Genomic DNA, 20738 nt, shown 5'->3' with positions numbered 1-20738 from the left:
AAAAATCTTGTGAGAAATGATAAAAATGTCTGAAAATCACGGTCGCAAAAACGGATGACAAAAATACGGAAAACAAAAGTAAACATCTAAAAATCTTGATAAAATACCCGTTTTAAATTTCATTTTTTCACCATACATATTCAATACTTATAATTTCTGAACACAAAATAATGATTTTAATAATACAATTTGTTGTTCTATTCTTAGTAATAAGATGGGAATTTTTATTTTAAGTTGGCTGAAGACATAACATTACAACATAAGCTGTATACCGCTAATTAACACGTGGTACAAACACGACTTTCTAAGACTGCATTGTTTATCAATTAACTGTCACACATTGACCAATAAACACCTTTGATAATGTACTAGATACAAACCGCGAGATGACATGTCACTTAGCGCGTGGCGTGATTGACATCTGTCAGTAGATAATTAACATACGACGCTACGCCTACTTCCATACTTCCGCTTGTGTCGGCGAACAAAATTGAAATTCACTGGGATCATGATTGACAATGGGCAAAACTTTCAAATTCGAGACGCATCAAAGAAAATTTCCGTGAGTCAAACCGACGCACGGGGCATATTCTGTGCCGATCAAATACGAGTTTTTCTTGATTTTCTCGGGTCAAAACCCAGAACCTCGGGTCAGTCGAACGCCCTGATCGAAGTTTTTTCATCCATTTTTTTGTTCCTGACAAACGCTTGTCAGCGTCCACGCCACAAGTAGCGAAAAGGACAAAAGTAGCGCAAAGATTAAATCACAGAAAGACACCAGATCGTTGTACCGTTCAGTATAAAATAAAAAAAATATTGATTCGATTTTTCGTTGAATTCTTCATGTCAGGAAGCCATCCAGCTGGCTTACGGAAGGTCGGTGGTTCTACCCAGGTGCCCACTCGTGATGAAATAATGCATGGAGGGGCACCTAGGGTCTTCCTCCACCATCAAAGCTGGCAAGTCGCCAATGACATAAAATGTGTCGGTGCGACGTTAAACCCAACCCAAAAAAAAAATATAAAAAAATGATTCGATTTTAGCAATCAAATTTTTTGAGTCAGCGGCAAAATCTCGGGTGGGTCGGTCGGTAAAGGGCAAACAAACTTAATTTTATTTTAGGCCTTATATAAGGAAAAAATCACTGAACACGCCTTGTACACAGGTGAGCACTTTAGGTTCAATGACCCTCTTGTTTCATTTATTCTTTTTGTTTATACAGTATGGAATGCACTGTATGAAGGTGAAAAGAAAGGTGAATGGAATTGGACATTGAGGTTGGCCCAGCATGTTTTTACACAGTTGTCATTGTATCCAAAGTACAAGTATGATATCAGCAAAGATTACAGACGTCTTGGTTGTCCTTGTCTACAAGGAGATAAGATTCTTGGAGAAAGGGATGATACTAGCTTTGGTAAGTTACAATGCTCATGTTTTTAACCCACCAGAGCATAAAGTACTCATGGTGTGATTTTGTGATTGCATAGCCTCTGTCCTTAGTCATGTGTTAACATTTGACTTTGTTTACACATTTCATTTCTAAAGCAATCCTAACAGAAGTGTATGGCCATAAGAACTTGGCCAAGTGTGGTTGTGGCACAGAACAAAATAGTACCCTCTAATAAGGCCAAAATTGCCATATTTGCTCTTTTTTTGTCAAGCCCGCTGGCAATGAGCTCTACATAGTTGCCACAATGGCGGTTTGGCTTATGTGCATGCATCCGTGCGTGTGCGTGTCTGTCCGGATTTGTTTGCAAATTAACTTGCACTGAATGTTTATCTTGATGATCTCTAGGCAAATTTAGAAATGGGTGATGTGGTCAACAACTAGGTAACCAGGTCAAATCAAATGAAAAGCTTGTGAATACCCAAGAGGCCAGATTTATGACCCTATCTTCATAAAACTTGGTCAAAATGTTTATCTTGATGATTCCTAGGCCAAGATCAAAATTGGGTCATATGGGGTCAAAAACTAGGTCATCCGGTCAAATCAAAGGAAAAGCTTGTTACACTTGCGGCAATATTAATGACCGTATATTTATAAAACTTGGTCAGAATATAATTATCTTATAATCTTGATGATTCATATGTTAAGTTCGAACCTGGATCATGTGGGGTCTAAACCTAGGTCACCTACTCAAGTCAAAGGTAAAGCTTGTTAACACTCTAGAGGCCATGTTTATGACCCTATCTTCGTGAAACTTGGTAAGAAAGTTTATCTTGATGATTCCTTGGCCAAGTTCGAAACTGGGTCATGTGGGATCAAAAACTATTTATTTATTTATTTGGGTTTTACGGTGCACCAACACAGTATAGGTTATATGGCACCAAACAGGACTACAAATTTTGGTTCCACATCTCATTTACATCGAAATAAAAACATGAGGTATGGAATCAAAATTTGCATACCTGCTGGAATCACAGAGTTACTGCAAAACCAAGTGTTAAGACCCTATTAGTCGCCTCTTACGATCATGCAAGGGTAAGGCAGTGGTTCCAATTCTTTTCATACACAGGTCGGCCTAGAACCTCATGGGGCGGATCAAAAACTAGGTCGCCACTTAAATCAAGTGTTAACAAGCTTTTCCTTTGATTTAAATGGGGATCAAAAACTAGTTCGCCACTTAAATCAAAGGAAAAGCTTGTTAACACTAACAATGTAGAGGCCACATTTATAACCTTCACTAGTCTTCATATATTGGAACGTGGTCAGAATGTTTATCTTTATTATTCCAAGGCCAAGTTTAACAAGTGAGCGATATAGGGTCATCATGCCCCTCTTGTTTAAAACTACTTACAATCTTGACTTCACTAAATAGAATCCTTTTTTTTTTGCTGTAGACCATAATTATCTAAAAGAAAGTCTGTGTACTGTCAGTTTTCAACACTGTTTTTTCCAGGTTGGGAAAATGGTTGGCATGGTAAGGTTGACATATTAATGGCAGGCATCCCAGTTTATGAAACAGCAGAAAAGGGTGAAGAATCAAGTCAGTTGTTTAAAACAGATTCAGAATCAAGCATTAGCTGTGAAAACAAGGACAAAGGCACAACTTTCAGTTATAGGGAATATGGACAGATTGGAGCAGAAACAATTTCATTTTCTTTTTTAAAAAACAGAGATAAAAACAATGACATCTCAATGATACCTTCTATTGCTGTTACGAAAGAGCTGGTTCAAATTCATTTTTATGATTCAATAAATGATATATTTCTACAGAGTGGTCCTGTGAAATTGTCAGCTGGAAGCTATGGTGAGGATATTTTCAGTTTTCCTGCAACTCTTTTGATCTGGTTGGCTGTAAACTATAATTTGTTCTATACAGGAATTGAGGGGCTCCCGAAGTCGGGACTTCATGAGCTGATTAATGTTGAGAAACTTAGCAAAGAAATTAAGGCACCATGTCACTGGAAAAAAGACAATGATCAGAGTTGGTTTTTAAACTCAGACTGGTGTACTGCACTGTTTTATGATTAAAGAAAGGGTTAGCTGTTGTGACTGATGGCAGGACTGGCAGAAGCAATTTTCCGAGTTGCCCGAGTTGTACATTTGCGGGTCTGGACAACCGACATTTTGCATTTTGCTTGTCCGTGTGAAAGTTGAGCATCTACTTTTTATGTTTGACCAAAATTCCAATTCAGACCCTCAAAACAATATTCAAGTTGCCTGATTTTTCTTTTGATCCACACTCGCTAATTGCTTATGTAAATATACATTTAATTCATGCCACTTAAGGTATAATTCAAGCTCCCCCTACTTAGGTACTTGGGAGATTTTCCTCAGAAGTGTGAAAGAATGAAAATAACAGAATTCATTTTGTTGTGTCCAGTCTATATCTTTTTATACGCCCGAAGGAACGTATTATGTTATCACTGGATGTCCGTTTGTCCATCCGTTAGCAATTTCTTGTCCGCTCTGTAACTCTTGAACCCCTTGAAGGATTTTGATGAAACTTGACACAAATGTTCACAACATGCCATGGCTGGCTTCAAGGAGTCAGCTATGTTGGCTCAAGGTCAGAGGTTTGACCCTTCCATTTTGTGTCTGCCCTGTATTTCCTAAACCCCTTGAAGGATCTTCAAAGTCATTGATGTCCTCATACATGGACTATAAAATATACTTAAAATGTCAATGCTTCCACCCAATACCATCAGCCCTTTCACTATCCATAACAGTGGTGGGGGATATAGGTGTCTTTCAGATTGCTTTGTTTCTTTAAAATCTGTGATACTCTCTTATAGATCACTCACTAAAGTTTTTATGCAATTTCCTGTCATAAGTTGTGAATTTTCTGTTCTGAAAAAAAAAATGTGTTATATGAACTTTATCCTTAGGCTCCTCCTTCATCAAAGATTGAACTTCCTTTATACCCCAGTCACACATATGGCACGGATAGCTACGTCTAGCCACTGATAGAAACGTAGTAATCCGTATCAATCCATACCAACACTTGGTCAAAACGTATTCAAGACTTATCCCAAACTTGCAAGTTTCTTCAACTTTTGAACATGCACAAAAGTTTGAGCGATCCGTAGCCATTTGAGTGTGACTTTAGTCCAACTTGGTTGAAACTTATTCATCCGTAGTTAAACGTCCTAAAACGTAGTTATCCATACTGAAACATACCTTGCCGTAGCTGAACGTAGTTATCCGAGGCTGCCCGTACTTAATCGTAGTTAAACGTAGTTCACCGCAGACTCGTCCGTGCGCTGGGCAAGTTGCCAGGTGCAGTAAAACGTAATTCAGCTTAGTACCCTGTACCTATCCGTACTTATTTGCGTCCTGTATTGTTTTGTTTGTTCCCCGTTTCTCACCATTTTTCCCGTACTAAGACGTACTGCTCCGTACTTATCCCCCAACAGACCAATTCCATCTGCACCGTACCTCAACGCACGGACATATCCGTATGTGTGACTGTAGCTTTACGTTTCTGCCAAGGAATCAGACTTTCATTCTTCAATTCCATGTATTAATAGGTCGACAGCTGAACATTAATACTTATTCACAGGTTATAAGACATGTCTACCAAGACAGCCAGTTAAATTCCCTTATATTTACTTAACCAAAAATCACCCATAATTCCGTTTTCATCAGAGTAGTAGAACTCCCATTAACGCTCCCTCTAGAGCCTTTGATGATCACAATATAATTATTGATATTCAGGAAATCAAATTCCAAGTTGACAGTCCAGAAAATACCTTGTCTGAATTTAAAGCCTGGCTGTTCTTTTCAGAAGGGTATTAATGTATTGCAAATACATACCAAATATTTGCTTTTATCCTGGAATTTCATCAAATAAAGATTTTTAAGTTTTGATCATAAAAATCTTTTTTCTTTTTTCTTTTTAGCTCATCTGTCACAAAGTGACAAGGTGAGCTTTTGTGATCACGCGGTGTCCGTCGTCCGTCCGTGCGTCCGTCCGTAAACTTTTGCTTGTGACCACTCTAGAGGTCACATTTTTCATGGGATCTTTATGAAAGTTGGTCAGAATGTTCATCTTGATGATATCTAGGTCAAGTTCGAAACTGGGTCACGTGCCTTCAAAAACTAGGTCAGTAGGTCTAAAAATAGAAAAACCTTGTGACCTCTCTAGAGGCCATATATTTCATGAGATCTTCATGAAAATTGGTCAGAATGTTCACCTTGATGATATCTAGGTCAGGTTCGAAATTGGGTCACCTGCCTTCAAAAACTAGGTCAGTAGGTCTAAAAATAGAAAAACCTTGTGACCTCTCTAGAGGCCATATATTACACAAGATGTTCATGAAAATTGGTCAGAACGTTCACCTTGATGATATCTAGGTCAGGTTCGAAACTGGGTCACGTGCCGTCCAAAACTAGGTCAGTAGGTCCAATAATAGAAAAACCTTGTGACCTCTCTAAAGGCCATATTTTTCATGAGATCTTCATGAAAGTTGGTCAGAATGTTCACCTTGATGATATCTAGGTCAAGTTCGAATGTGGGTTATGTGCCATCAAAAACTAGGTCAGTAGGTCTAAAAATAGAAAAACCTTGTGACCTCTCTAGAGGCCATATATTACACAAGATGTTCATGAAAATTGGTCAGAACGTTCACCTTGATGATATCTAGGTCAGTTTCGAAACTGGGTCACGTGCCGTCAAAAACTAGGTCAGTAGGTCAAATAATAGGAAAACCTTGTGACCTCTCTAAAGGCCATATTTTTCATGGGATCTGTATGAAAGTTGGTCTGAATGTTTATTTTGATGATATCTAGGTCAAGTTGGAAACTGGGTCACGTGCGGTCAAAAACTAGGTCAGTAGGTCTAAAAATAGAAAAACCTTGTGACCTCTCTAGAGGCCATATATTTCATGAGATCTTCATGAAAGTTTGTCAGAATGTTCATCTTGATGATATCTAGGTCAAGTTCGAAAGTAGGTTATGTGCCATCAAAAACTAGGTCAGTAGGTCAAATAATAGAAAAACCTTGTGACCTCTCTAGAGGCCATATTTTTCATGGGATCTGTATGAAAGTTGGTCTGAATGTTCATCTTCATGATATCTAGATCAAGTTTGAAAGTGGGTCACGTGCCTTTAAAAACTAGGTCAGTAGGTCAAATAATAGAAAAACCTTGTGACCTCTTTAAAGGCCATATTTTTCATGGGATCTGTATGAATATTGGTCTGAATGTGCATCTTGATGATATCTAGGTCAAGTTCGAAACAGGATCATGTGTGGTTAAAAACTAGGTCAGTAGGTCTAAAAATAGAAAAACCTTGTGACCTCTCTAGAGGCCATACTTGTGAATGGATCTCCATAAAAATTGGTCAGAATGTTCACCTTGATGATATCTAGGTCAGTTTTGAAACTGGATCACATGCCATAAAAAACTAGGTCAGTAGGTCAAATAATAAAAAAACCTTGTGACCTCTCTAGAGGCCATACTTTTCATGGGATCTGTATGAAAGTTGGTCTAAATGTTCATCTTGATGATATCTAGGTCAAGTTTGAAACTGGGTCAACAGCGGTCAAAAACTAGGTCAGTAGGTCTAAAATTATTAAAATCTTTTGACCTCTCTAGAGGCCATATTTTTCAATGGATCTTCATGAAAATTGATCTGAGTGTTCACCTTTATGATATCTAGGTCAGTTTCGAAACTGGGTCACATGCGGTCAAAAACTAGGCCAGTAGGTATAAAAATAGAAAAACCTTTTGACCTCTCTAGAGGCCATATTTTTCATGAGATCTTCATGAAAATTAGTGAGAATGTTCACCTTGATGATATCTATATAAAATTTAAAACAGGGTCACGTACCTTCGAAAACTAGGTCAATAAGTCAAATAATAGAAAAACCTTGTGACCTCTCTAGAGACCATATTTTTCAATGGATCTTCATGAAAATTGGTCAGAATTTTTATCTTGATAATATCTAGGTCAGTTTCAAAACTGGGTCACATGAGCTCAAAAACTAGGTCACTATGTCAAATAATAGAAAAAAACGACGTCATACTCAAAACTGGGTCATGTGGGAAAAGGTGAGCGATTCAGGACCATCATGGTCCTCTTGTTTAGTTCACCTGAGCACGAAGTGCTCATGGTGAGCTATTGTGATCACGCTGTGTCCGTCGTGCGTCCGTCTGTCGTCAACAATTGTATTTAAACGACATCTCCTCCAAAACCACTGAATGGATTTTGATGAAGCTTGGCAAGGTTGTTCCTTGGATGGTCCTCTGCCAAAGTTGTTCAAACGGTTGGTTGCACATAGGGGCTGCCAGAGTTAAAAGTAGAAAAATCTTCAAATGACATCTCCTTAACCGACGGTCTGATTATAGTGGAAATTAAAAAAAAAAATCTTGTGTGAAACTGCTGGCCCGATTTTAAAATAATTTCACACAAACGGTCCTTGTATCATCCTCTACCAAGATTGTTCAAATTATATTGATTCGTCAAAAAACATGGCCGCCTGGGGATGTGGTCACTTTTCCCTATATGTCTAAAGTGTAAATTAAAAAAATCTTCTTGTATGAAACTGCTGGCCTGATTTTAAAATAATTTTACACAAATGGTCCTTGTGTGAACCTCTATCAAGATTGTTCAAATTATTTTGATTCGTGGAAAAAACATGTCTGCCAGGGGCATGGTCACTTTTTCTGATATGTATATAGTAGAGAATCTACTTCTATGAAACTGTCAGCCCGATTTTAAAATGATTTCACATAACTTGTCCTTGTGTGACCTTCTACAAATATTGTTCAAGTATTTCTGATTCGTCAAAAAACATGGCCATCAGAGGGCGTGGTCACTTTTCATCAATAGTTTCTTTAAACAACATCTCCTCCAAAACCACTGAATTGATTTTGATGAAACTACACAAATTATCTCTGGGTAGCCCTTTTAAAATTGTTCGAACGGTTCCGGTTGATTGAACATATTGGTCTTTTTGGTTTAAAGTATGTTTTCAGCTATCATACTTTAAAAATCTTTTTCTCAAGAGCTTTGATATCTGGCATGTGATATAATGGTTTGACTGTCTACCATAATTATCTGAATTATTGCCCTAAGGTCAAAAATGGCCAGGCCTCCTGTGTGTGACATGTACTTACTATAGGCTTATATATAAGAAACTTTTAAACTGTTTTTCTCTGAATCAATAATATCTACAGCCTTAGTATTTGGCGTGTGATATCAGAGTTGTACTGTCTACCAAAATTGTTCAAATTATTGATCTTCATTCAAAAATGTGTGTGACATGTACATGTATATAATGTAGGCTAATATAGAAGAAATCTTACTCTGTACTTGTACTATTATGTTATACTACTTGAAACTTTGTGCACAGGTGAGCGCTTTAGGATCAATGCCACTCTTGTTTAGCAGCATACATCAAAACACAAATGAAGTATTACAAATTACAGATCATACTTTTCAAAGAAAAAAAAACAAAAAGCTATATTCATATTCTTCTACTTGAGTTGTTTCTTTTCATGTCAGATGTACATGTATTTTAGAAAGTCCTTTAGAACATATATACATATATTTTTGTTTTCCACATGTTCAGATGTTTCATTCTTCTTTCACACAAAAAATGTGTTTAATAGTAGATTAATGTCGTTATATTCCTTTAGTTCTATTTTATAAACAGTTATTATGCTTTTTAACTTTTTAAAAGATTTATTTATTCCACATTTTCTAAAAGCTGTGTCAGTTTTAGACCAGAACAGGGGTGTAACTGTTTCAAGTTATCGCTGTTTATAACCCATTTGAGTTATTGCATACACTTTCATAACTTGTTTCAGTTATAAAGTATTACAAAGCCCTCCTGTGCCAATTCCTCATTTTGAATGAGTCTAATGCAATTATTTCCTGAATCCTTGATCTTTCATCTTTCCAGCTATGCAGTAAAATTGTTTAGGCAAGGCTGATAAAGTTTTGCGCCAAAGTTTTAAATCTATAAAACTCTTAATATTTCATTATGCTTATCAGGTCATGCTCAGACTAAAAGAGAATTTGATTAACCACAGTTTGCTATAAATTTCACTTTAAAGGTCACTTTGTGAGTATAGCAAAAAGACTTTTTTTGACTTACCTGAGTTAACTATATTTTATAACTAAAACAGGTTATAAAATGCTTGAAAAAGTAACTGAAATAGGTTACGTAACTTAAAACAGTTACACCCCTGACTGCAGAATGAATCTAAGTATTTGCAACTGAGGAAGAAATGGTCATAGTCTTCAAATTCGTTACAAAATTTGCAACAAGGATTACTTTTAGGCCATACCAAATTGATTTGTCGTTCGTCGGAACTACCGCATCAATAATTTCATTCCCGAGAAAAAAAAATAAAAATCATCCGCCCGCACGTACATAAAAATCTCCGAAAAAAAAAATCCCGATTACGCGGTCCGGAATAATAACGGCAAATCAGTTTTTATTGCTGTTTTAATGCGTCAAAGTGATATTGATCGGATTTCATGCGTCCGTAATACATGTTACTGATGACCAAAACTCAAAAAGTCAGGAATTATGGTGTTGGTTAAAGGTCAGTAATTCAAATCCTTCTTTGTTTCATATAAAAGACGACAACTTCATATCGTCTTTACGTATCTTTAGAGAACATCACTTTTTCCTACACCTATTTTTCATGAAAGTTCTATCACAAATTAACGAAAAAATGAAAAGAAAATAGGGGGTTATGTAGTTCCTAGTGAAATGCCAGTCAGTTGTGGTCTGCTACCCTAAAAATGGCGCATATTTACTCTCGTCCGCGCAATAAACACCTACTTCCGGTTTCGATCTGCAAAACTTGCCATGTGGGGTGTATGAACATGAAAACCGTCTCATTTCATGCAGAATGTCTTCTAGTAGTGAGAAACGGTGATTAAAGCACTCGTTCTACACGAATTTGCGCAAAAAATGGGAAAATTAGGATCTATTTATTATGGACTTCTTTCGACTACACCACGGAAGCACATTTTCGACCGAATTACTGACCTTATTCCTATAAGAAATGTTTCTTTTCAAATATCACATAATTTTCATTTCTATTTTCAAGAAAGATGTAATACCAAACAGATTGCCAAGTTTCATTGTGAAATTTTGAGATTTTAGAGAAATATAGACATTTAATAGAAGCCACCCCCTACCAATTTACTGGGCTAAATTTTGGCCCTATGGCCCTTTTATTGTATGTTTTGATAAAAGTTTCACTCGTTTGCATTATTTTTCACTTGGATTCTGAAATATCATTCATTCCGTCATGAATAAGACCCAAAAGGATGCATTTTGTGCATTTTCTGACATTCTGGAGACAAAATACTGGCTTTTTAATCCCTGAAATCGCTGCTGAATAGGCGCATCTTCTCAAAATATGGTCAAAATTCAAAAATTTTCAAATTTCACTATTATTTTGCATTGAAAACACCCTTTTATATCATAAACAACCGATCTATGACTATTAAGACTAATTGCGATGTGTTTCGAGAAAGTCTTATTTCAGCACTTATAGGTTAAAGGTCAGTAATTCAAATCCTTCTTTGTTTCATATAAAAAACGACAACTTCATATCGTCTTTACGTATCTTTAGAGAACATCACTTTTTCCTACACCTATTTTTCATGAAAGTTCTATCACAAATTAACGAAAAAATGAAAAGAAAATAGGGGGTTATGTAGTTCCTAGTGAAATGCCAGTCAGTTGTGGTCTGCTACCCTAAAAATGGCGCATATTTACTCTCGTCCGCGCAATAAACACCTACTTCCGGTTTCGATCTGCAAAACTTGCCATGTGGGGTGTATGAACATGAAAACCGTCTCATTTCATGCAGAATGTCTTCTAGTAGTGAGAAACGGTGATTAAAGCACTCGTTCTACACGAATTTGCGCAAAAAATGGGAAAATTAGGATCTATTTATTATGGACTTCTTTCGACTACACCACGGAAGCACATTTTCGACCGAATTACTGACCTTATTCCTGTTGTTCATCATTTGTTCTAAATCTGGAGTGTCTGTGCTAGTGCCACACATGGCCTTCGATGTGTCGGTAGGTAATGAAGTAGGCACGTTCTACTTTTGTTCAGTACAGTGAAAGGAACGAAGCCCGACTTGTAAGACGTGCACGGGATTTGGAAATATTGTTCAGATATAGTTTTCAAACCATTTGTTATCAGTTGTTTAGTTCAGTATGTTGTATCTAGAGCCCAAAGCTGAGGCCGACTACTATCTTAAAAAAATGTTTGTTCACAGATCCTGACCGACCTATCACATTGTCTAGGCCCAAATCTTTATTAACGTAACTTCTTTAGTACAGCAGTCAGATATTCTATCGAAACGCATTTAGTCAATTTAAAAATTGTTTAGCTTTTCAAATAAGTAGTGTAGATATAAAATCTGTCCTTTTGTAACCCCAATTTTGCCTGTTTGTCTATTACTTGGCTGTGAATTGATAGAACGAAAAAAAACTGAAAAAACAGACCTCCCCAACTCTAAATTTCTAGTTCAGTCAAAGCAAAACAAACAACACTTTAAGGGTGGCCATATAACACTTTAAGGGTGGCCATATTGGGATCATTCTTTGTCAGTCTTGTTATCATTTTTGCCTGAAATGAATCTCTACCACAAAAACATAAGCTAGCCTGATCTGTTAAGAAATTATTCCAAAGGGATTCGAGCAATGTCGAAGCATCTGTATGACCAACTCTGTTTGGTCTCACTGGTCAAGTGGTTTATTACTTCCCTTCACCTCTATGGGTTGGAGTTCCACTAGGGGCACAAAGTTGTTCATGTGCCGAAGCCATCTAACTGTGTTTCAGAAGAAATGTTATTCCACACATGTGCCTGTTTTGTCTTAAATATTCCTCATGCTGTGCCGTTAAATAGGCAGGCCTTCAGATTAATGTAGAAAAATCAAAATTAAAAATAAGACACTCACCCCTTAGAAATTATAACTAAAAAAAACAAAGTGATTCAGTGAGGTTTGGCAAGAATTTATTTGCAAAATCATTCATGTAGTCTTTAAAACATAATAAAAAAGCTATATACTGTGTTACCCACACTGTAAATGTTTGAGTTCTGTGTTATTTCTAAAGAAATGTTAACTTCATGTATAATCATAACCGCCTCCTCAAGGGTCCAAGCTGGGAAAAAAAATAAAAATAGCCCGCTCGCTCCATGTAAAATCTACCCACCTCTGAAAAAATCAAAATTGAGAAAAAAAAATAAAAAAAATTTCGCTCGCCCGCTCCAATATTTTTTGAAAATTTTCCAAGAACTATTAATCAAATTGGTATGGCCTTAATGTTACATTTAAATAAGTTTGAATTAGTTGCGAGTATTCTGTGAATGGCTTTATATTTGAATTGTTTTATTTTGTTGTCTACATTACATTTGTTCAAAATATAGTAAAATGAATTCCAGTTAATTTCGCCCCATGTGGTTCTGGGACGATCTGTGTATGAAAAGAATTGGAACCATTGTTTTACCCTTGCATGATCGTAAGAAGCGACTAATAGACATTGTCGGCCTATGTTGATGTGGACAATGAACTGTGAATGTGCTGTAAATCCTCGGGGTCTTCTCAAGACATACTTGTATTTCATTCACTGTTACAGTAGCTGACTTTGTTCATGACAGAACGTCAGTCAAGTATTATACAAGGAAATTCATTGATGCAAGCATCAAAGACGCCGCCAAGTGTTGTGTCTGAAGTACATTTATTGCATATGAGAAATCACCTAATTATTAGTTTGGTTAGTCTGACTGGTCAAAGATTATCAACATTAGCACATAATACAATATATGTTATAAACTGTTAAGAGCATGAAGAATAAGCATGACAGAAAAGTATTACCATGCATTACAAATCCTCTACCTGCAATGACATTGACATTGCGAGTATGTGGTCCCTTTACATACAAAATTAAAGTAATTATTTCACCAACTAAGGTCAGCACCTATGAAAGGTTCTTATATGCAGGAGCATATGTATGAAGTTTCACAGAAATGCAGTTTGTTGAGAAATGAGGAATGTTGAAAGATAATTATTTCAAAGTTGTGGTTCACAGAAACCATTATTTTTATCATCATATAATGTAATGAGTGTTTTCTATTCACTGATGAAGTTTCGTGGACCTTAGTCACCTACATTATAGATTTCAGAATGCAGATTATACAGTTTCCGTTGCCAAAACAACCAAAAATCTTGTCAAAGAAAAGAGTGATATAACATGAATAATCTCTGAATTGCTCCTATTCACAAAGCAAATGTCATGAATCTTTCTGATATACTTTCGGAATATCATAGAATTCTTTTTGTTTGGACGAACGGTAAACTTGAAGTCCTCGTTGAACCGTAAGGTTACTAGGAATATGTCAGTGTCTAGATTCAAATCTAATATTACAAGAAATTTAGCACGCATAATAACCCACTGCCAAAGTGCAGAAAATGTTTTAATCAAAATCTTTTTATAAGTTAAACAGGAATGGACAAACAAACTATCTATAAAAGTTAAAAAAGGAAAAAAGGAAACAAGTAACAAGATATAATACAACAAGAGCAACTGACTAGTCATATGAAATTAATGAAAATATAAATACAACAAGTAAATCTGTTTGAAAGTCACTGATGCTTTGATAAATTACGGTCCCATGGCTTTTGAAGTATATGACACATAAGCAAAAAATGTCAAAGGTTAGAATAAAGATTAGCCTATAAGATATTTAGAAATATTCTGACCAGTTGTACATGTGTTCACAAACGGGAAACTCCATGCTTCAAAGTTAAGGTAACCATAATAATTAAATAAATATACAACTGTAAAAGAAATCTGCAAAAATGTGCGCATTCTGAAATAACATCACTGCACTTATCAACAAAGAAAATAAGACAAAAGATTAAAAATAAGTTAACAGCAGCACTTCATTCGTTCATTTCAACATATATATGCTTCTTGATTCCTTTATTTAATTTGTTAATACGTTTTTCAAGGAATTGTATGCAGGCAAAGTGTAATTTTCCGTATTTTTATTTCTTAATATTCTCTCGAAGTTTACTGAAATGTTAATTATTGTAAATTCTAACACGATCCGCAGCAGTTGCTATATAAACATATAGCGAAATCGCCTATACATGAATCTACGATAAAATGTAGCTTTTCCATTCCACCCTACGGTTGTAACATGACTGTGAGATGTTATATGCTGACTAAATACTCGACCTTTTCAGTGCTATGTAGTAGTATTAAATAAAAAGTAGATCTACAGCAAATTTTCTGAAACAAACAATTTCTAATTGATGAATTTATTTGTTTATTTTTTTACCGTAAGAAAATGTTTCAGCCAGTCTAGACAGTACCAGTAAGTTTCAACTTCAACATCAGTGCGTCTATATCTGGTCGTGTGCTTAGTTTACAATTTCTGCGTTGAAGGCACCACAATGTGTAACAGTTCCTTGAAAATGGTGAGTTTTTTAAAAGCGCTTGACTGTCTGGAAGTGGGGCCTGTTTAAACAGTTATTTTTTCGGAATTCAATGCTTATATCAGTATACTGACACTTGTTTTGTAGAGTAATATAAGTAATGTACACGCTATCATTACAAAAACAACACAACAAGTGTCAGCATACTAAAATAAACACTGAATTCCGAAAAAAAAAGACTTCCTAAATGGGACCCACTTCCGGGCAGCCAAACGCCTTCAAAAACTCACCATTTTCAAAGAACTGTTACACATGTTAGTTTTGATTCATTTGCAATCGCATGCGAGTGTTGAAATTTTACATAATTAAGTGGAACACAGTTTTCAGCAATTGTTTATTTTTATTTCTTTACAAATGGCATTCATTTTCAAAGGGGGACAACTTTTTCAGAATATTTTCAGTACGGGACAGTACGGCAGAACATGTAATGGTTAAGTAAAATATTGGTAACGATGTTATTCGTTTATAAAATATTTCTGTATTTTGGTGATATACTCCTAAACCTTAAAAGAAAAGATAGTAATTCTACAAAAGTTCCATACACTATGTTTCCCATTTCATTTGATACATTTTGTTTCTGCTTTATAATTAGCAGGATTTGAAAACAATTTCATAGGAATGATCCGTACAAATTCTAGCTGAGCATATATTACGAGGTTCATATTAACAGTGACCCTGGTATTAAAATGATCTTGTATTGCGTAATGGCCCATGATTGTAATACATAAAGTCTATGAAGAGATTTTTTCTGTAATTCATCTCCAAATTTCATTGAAGCCTAAGGGATTTATTGAAATAAGATGTGCATATCGTTGGTACATACTGCTCTAAATATTTTCTCGGACTTCTGTCCCTTATTCATTTTACTGAAAAGAAATGTTCGAACTACTTCTCCTAGTATACTGTCCGTGTGATTGTCTGAAACGTCTTGGGAATGATATTTGCCGATCTATATTATTCATAAGTTATGGATTGTACATTGAATGATTTGACGAATAAATTGTATTTCATTATTAGAGATAGAAATTATGTAGACAGGTACTTTTTCATCATTTTGGGAACGCCATCAACACCAGTGGAATTAGGAAAATGCTTTTGAAGTTTGTTTTATTTGAGAAAATTTGCAAATAAACAAAATCTATGTAAAGATATTTTTGTGTAAAATATTACTGGACTGCATTTCAGTAATTGTTCAACAGTATAACAGTTACTGTTGTTTTAATGACCAAAATATACTTACAAATTAGCAAAACTATTTTAAACCGGCAAAATTCCTAAAAGGTACCACTAATTTGGGAATGCTAAATTCAGAACTGGGGAAAGATACTTTCTTTGCTTTGGGATTGACTCCTTTTACTGGAGGTAGATTTATAGGGGGAAAAAGCCCTGCTAGAAATTTTGTCAACGCTTCATTTCAAAATTCTAGTCCAGATTTCAATGATAGTAGGAAGTGCTTGGTATAAAGACTTGTTGAGCATATCATTGGCACGTCCGCTCGAAATATTGTTTGTGGAGTTATTATGTCTCCCCCAGGAGACATATTGTTTTTGCCCTGTCCGTCCGTCCGTCTGTCCGTCCGTCCTTCCGTCTGTCCGTACGTCACACTTCATTTCCGAGCATTAACTGGAGAACCATTTGACCTAGAACCTTCAAACTTCATAGGGTTGTAGGGCTGCTGGAGTAGACGACCCCTATTGTTTTTTGGGTCACTCCGTCAAAGGTCAAGGTCACAGGGGCCTGAACATTGAAAACCATTTCCGATCAATAACTAGAGAACCACTTGACCCAGAATGTTGAAACTTCATAGGATGATTGGTCATGAAGAGTAGATGACCCCTATTGATTTTGGGGTCACTCCGTCAAAGGTCAAGGTCACAGGGGCCTGAACATTGAAAACCATTTCCGATCAATAACTAGAGAACCACTTGACCAAGAATGTTGAAACTTCATAGGATGATTGGTCATGAAGAGTAGATGACCCCTATTGATTTTGGGGTCACTCCGTCAAAGGTCAAGGTCACAGGGGCCTGAACATTGAAAACCATTTCCGATCAATAACTAGAGAACCACTTGACCAAGAATGTTGAAACTTCATAGGATGATTGGTCATGAAGAGTAGATGACCCCTTTTGATTTTGGGGTCACTCCGTCAAAGGTCAAGGTCACAGGGGCCTGAACATTTAAAACCATTTCCGATCAATAACTAGAGAACCACTTGACCCAGAATGTTGAAACTTCATAGGATGATTGATCATGAAGAGTAGATGACCCCTATTGACTTTGGGGTCACTCGTCAAAGGTCAAGGTCACAGGGGCCTGAACATTGAAAACCATTTCCGATCAATAACTAGAGAACCACCTGACCCAGAATGTTGAAACTTGATAGGATGATTGGTCATAAAGAGTAGATGACCCTTATTGATTATGGGATCACACCGTCAAAGGTCAAGGTCACAGGGGCCTGAACATTGAAAACCATTTCTGATCAATAACTAGAGAACCACTTGACCCAGAATGTTGAAACTTCATAGGATGATTGTACATGCAAAGTAGATGACCCCTATCGATTTTGGGGTCACTCCATTAAAGGTCAAGGTCACAGGGGCCTGAACATTGAAAACCATTTCCGGTCAGTAACTTGAGAACCACTTGACCCAGAATGTTGAAACATAATAGGATGATTGGTCATAAAGAGTAGCTGACCCCTAACGATTTTGGGGTCACTCTGTGAAAGGTCAAGGTCACAGGGGCCCGCACATTGAAAACCATTTCCGGTCAGTAACTTGAGAACCACTTGACACAGAATTATGAAACTTCGTAGGATGATTGGTCATGCAGAGTAGATGAACCCTAACGATTTTAGGGTCACTCTGTTAAAGGTCAAGGCCACAGGGGCCTGAACATGGAAAACCATTTCCAATCAATAACTTGAGAACCTCTCGACCCAGAATGTTGAAACTTCATAGGATGATTGTTCATGCAGAGTAAATGACCCTTATTGTTTTTGGGGTCACTTCGTTAAAGGTCAAGGTCACAGGGGCCTGAACATTGATAACCAGTTCCGATCAATAACTTGAGAACCACTTGACCCAGAATGTTGAAACTTAATAGGATGATTGGACATGCAGAGTACATGACCCCTATTTATTTTGAGGTCACTTGATCAAAGGTCAGGGTCACAGGAGCCTGAACAGTGACTTGAGAACCACTAGGCCACGAGTGTTGAAATTTAGCGGGATAACTGGACATGCCAAGTAGATGATCCCTATTGCAGCCAACCATCAGTGTCTCTTTGACCTTCGCTCCTGACCCCTATTGACTTCTTGCCTATAGGACTTTGCATTGGGGGAGACATGCGCTTTTTTACAAAAGTATTTTCTAGTTTCTCTTAAAATCATTTTTGAATAAAATGAGTAGCAAACCTAGGTACGGGTCCTGCCGCTAAACAATTTTTCACTGATATATGATTCTTGATTTTTACACTAAAGTTCACATAACACCGTTAAAAACTTTCACATAACACCGTTAATTAATTTCCTAGTATTCAGTTACAAAGTTTACAATATTTATTTTACATCGTTTTTTAGAAACTTAATGTAAATGTAAACTGTCATTTATATACATTTCATTCCGCTATTGTGAAAAGGTTAATAGTTATACATAATCAGTTTTGCATAAAAATAATGTTCTGACCTTTCTAAAAATCATATTCTATAATATAAAGAATCATCATTAGACTTTATATAAAGGTTACAGCGTCAATAATAGTAAATATAGGCATGTTGGCGAGCGTAGCGAGCCGAAAAATAAAAGAATGGACATTCAAGGGTATTTTGATATAATGAAAAATGGAAGTTTTGCCGAAAAGGGAGTGCGATCGCACCCGTCGCACCCCTCTCTTCTCCACGCTGGCTACGCCCTTACAGTATATGTTTCTTTGTTGTAAATTAACATTAACTTTCCCGTTTTATTTTCTCAGTAAGGGAGAAAAATCGTTTTTGAAATATCTCTCAGGCATGATTATAGGTTGACGAGCTCTTAAATGTATAAGAGACTGTCGAGAAAATAATGTAAAAAAGAGGATAATTTGTTTAGGATTGCGCACTTTAAGCACATGAAAATGAAATGCACGGCTTCTACCAGTTTTATCCATTAGGGATACACAATTTGATAGTTTAAAAATTTCTACACTAGCTTAAAGTGAACTTTAGATGATCACCAAACTGTAATTACATGGTCTCCGATCAGTCTAATTTCAGTATGCACAGTTAATGGGTGTGACTTGTCACTGAGTTAAAGCAACTTAAAAATAGTTTGCTCGTTACATTTTAACATTTTCCATGAAAAAAAAACAGCAACAGTTACTTGCTGAGAACAGGTTAACTTGTACCGGTAAACAATCCAGGAACACTGGTTAGGTCAACTGCCTGCCGTTACATAACAGAAATACTGTAAAAAAAACACGGCGCCAACAAATGAATAAATGTGTTTTGAAACGCTCCCTAGACAGTCCGCATTCGATGTTCACAGTCAGACTTCACATAAAATGACAATGTCTATTAGGGTCTTAACACTTGGTTTTGTTGTATCTCTGTGATTCCAGCAGGTATAAAACTTTTGATTCCATCGCTCATGTTTTTATGCCCCCAGCATCTACATGCCCCCAGCATCTACTGATGCGGGAGGCATAAAGTGATTGTCCTGTCCGTTCATCCGTCCGTACGAGGTTAACCAAATGGGACCGTTTCGTCTAGCATCAATACCCCTTACAAGAATGAATTGATACTAATACAGATGTAAACTGACCATTCCTCAACTTCAAACATCACCTGACCTCAGTTTGACCTTGGCCTTGACCTCGTTTTGGACTTAGGTACAAAATCTATCGACAAGGATGCCACTGGGGGCACCAAGCGTTTATTGAACGCAGCTCCTTGTTACTGCAATGTAAATGAGATGTGAAACCAAAATTTTTAGTCCTGTCCTGTTCCTCCGAAATCACGCATCAAATTAGTCATATTGTCTAAATGCAAAATGTTGAATTGGTGGACGAAATTTTCTTCTAAACTCTCATGATGATATCATGTTCTCTCGCTTTTAATAAAGTTAAAGACTATGTAAAATTAGCCAAACTGTCGCATGTTATATATATCTTATTTGTGATGGGCATAGTAAATCGACTAAATAATACATGGCCAATTTCATTGTCTCTTTTTATACGCCCGAAGGGACGTATTATGTTTTGGTCCCGGTGTCCGTCTGTCCGTTAGCAATTTCGTGTCCGCTCTGTAACTCTTGAACCCCTTGAAGGATTTCAAAGAAACTTGACACAAATATTCACCACACCGAGACGACGTGCAGAGTGCATGTTTTGGGTATCTCATTTCAAGGTCAAGGTCATAATTAGGGGTCAAAGGTCATATGAGTGTGTTTCGTGTCCACTCTGTAACTCTTGAACTGCTTGAAGGATTTCAAAGAAACTTGGCACAAATGTTCACCACACTAAGGCCACGTGCAGAGCGCATGTTTTAGATGACTGGCTTCAAGGCCAAGGTCACACTTTGGGGTCAAAGGTCATATATGACTTTGCTTTGTGTTTATTGCTATGCATTGCAATGCTCTTGTTTTTATTTGGCAGATCCCTTTTTGTTCTCTTACAATATATTTTTTTAAATTACTTCCCTTTTTTATTACTATGAATAGCTTATTTTGATACTTTTTTATTATTGGCAGTAGGGAAAAACCGAGACCACTTTTCTGTGGTACAACATGGATGGTACATCCAATTTTTAGATGTATTTTG

The 20738-nt window shown here is 36.6% G+C and overlaps 1 protein-coding gene across 2 annotated transcripts in view; it reads left to right on the top strand.

Moving 5' to 3' along the window:
* The window catches only part of LOC123531706 (uncharacterized), a 39831-nt gene that overhangs the window by 6572 nt on the left and 12521 nt on the right, over nucleotides 1–20738 (top strand). Inside the window, exons 2-3 of one of the 2 annotated variants that reach the window (XM_045312903.2) lie at nucleotides 1223–1414; nucleotides 2901–8915. In XM_045312903.2, the coding sequence (XP_045168838.2) occupies nucleotides 1223–1414; nucleotides 2901–3475 (767 nt within the window). In that variant the 3' untranslated portion in view covers nucleotides 3476–8915. Of the gene's footprint in view, nucleotides 1–1222; nucleotides 1415–2900; nucleotides 8916–20738 lie in introns of those variants that run through there. The other variant, XM_053553072.1, reaches the window with a different exon arrangement.

The sequence above is a fragment of the Mercenaria mercenaria genome, chromosome 1 (genome assembly GCF_021730395.1).
Source record: "Mercenaria mercenaria strain notata chromosome 1, MADL_Memer_1, whole genome shotgun sequence".
Lineage (NCBI taxonomy): Eukaryota > Metazoa > Mollusca > Bivalvia > Venerida > Veneridae > Mercenaria > Mercenaria mercenaria.
This window is presented reverse-complemented; position numbering and strand designations above follow the sequence as displayed.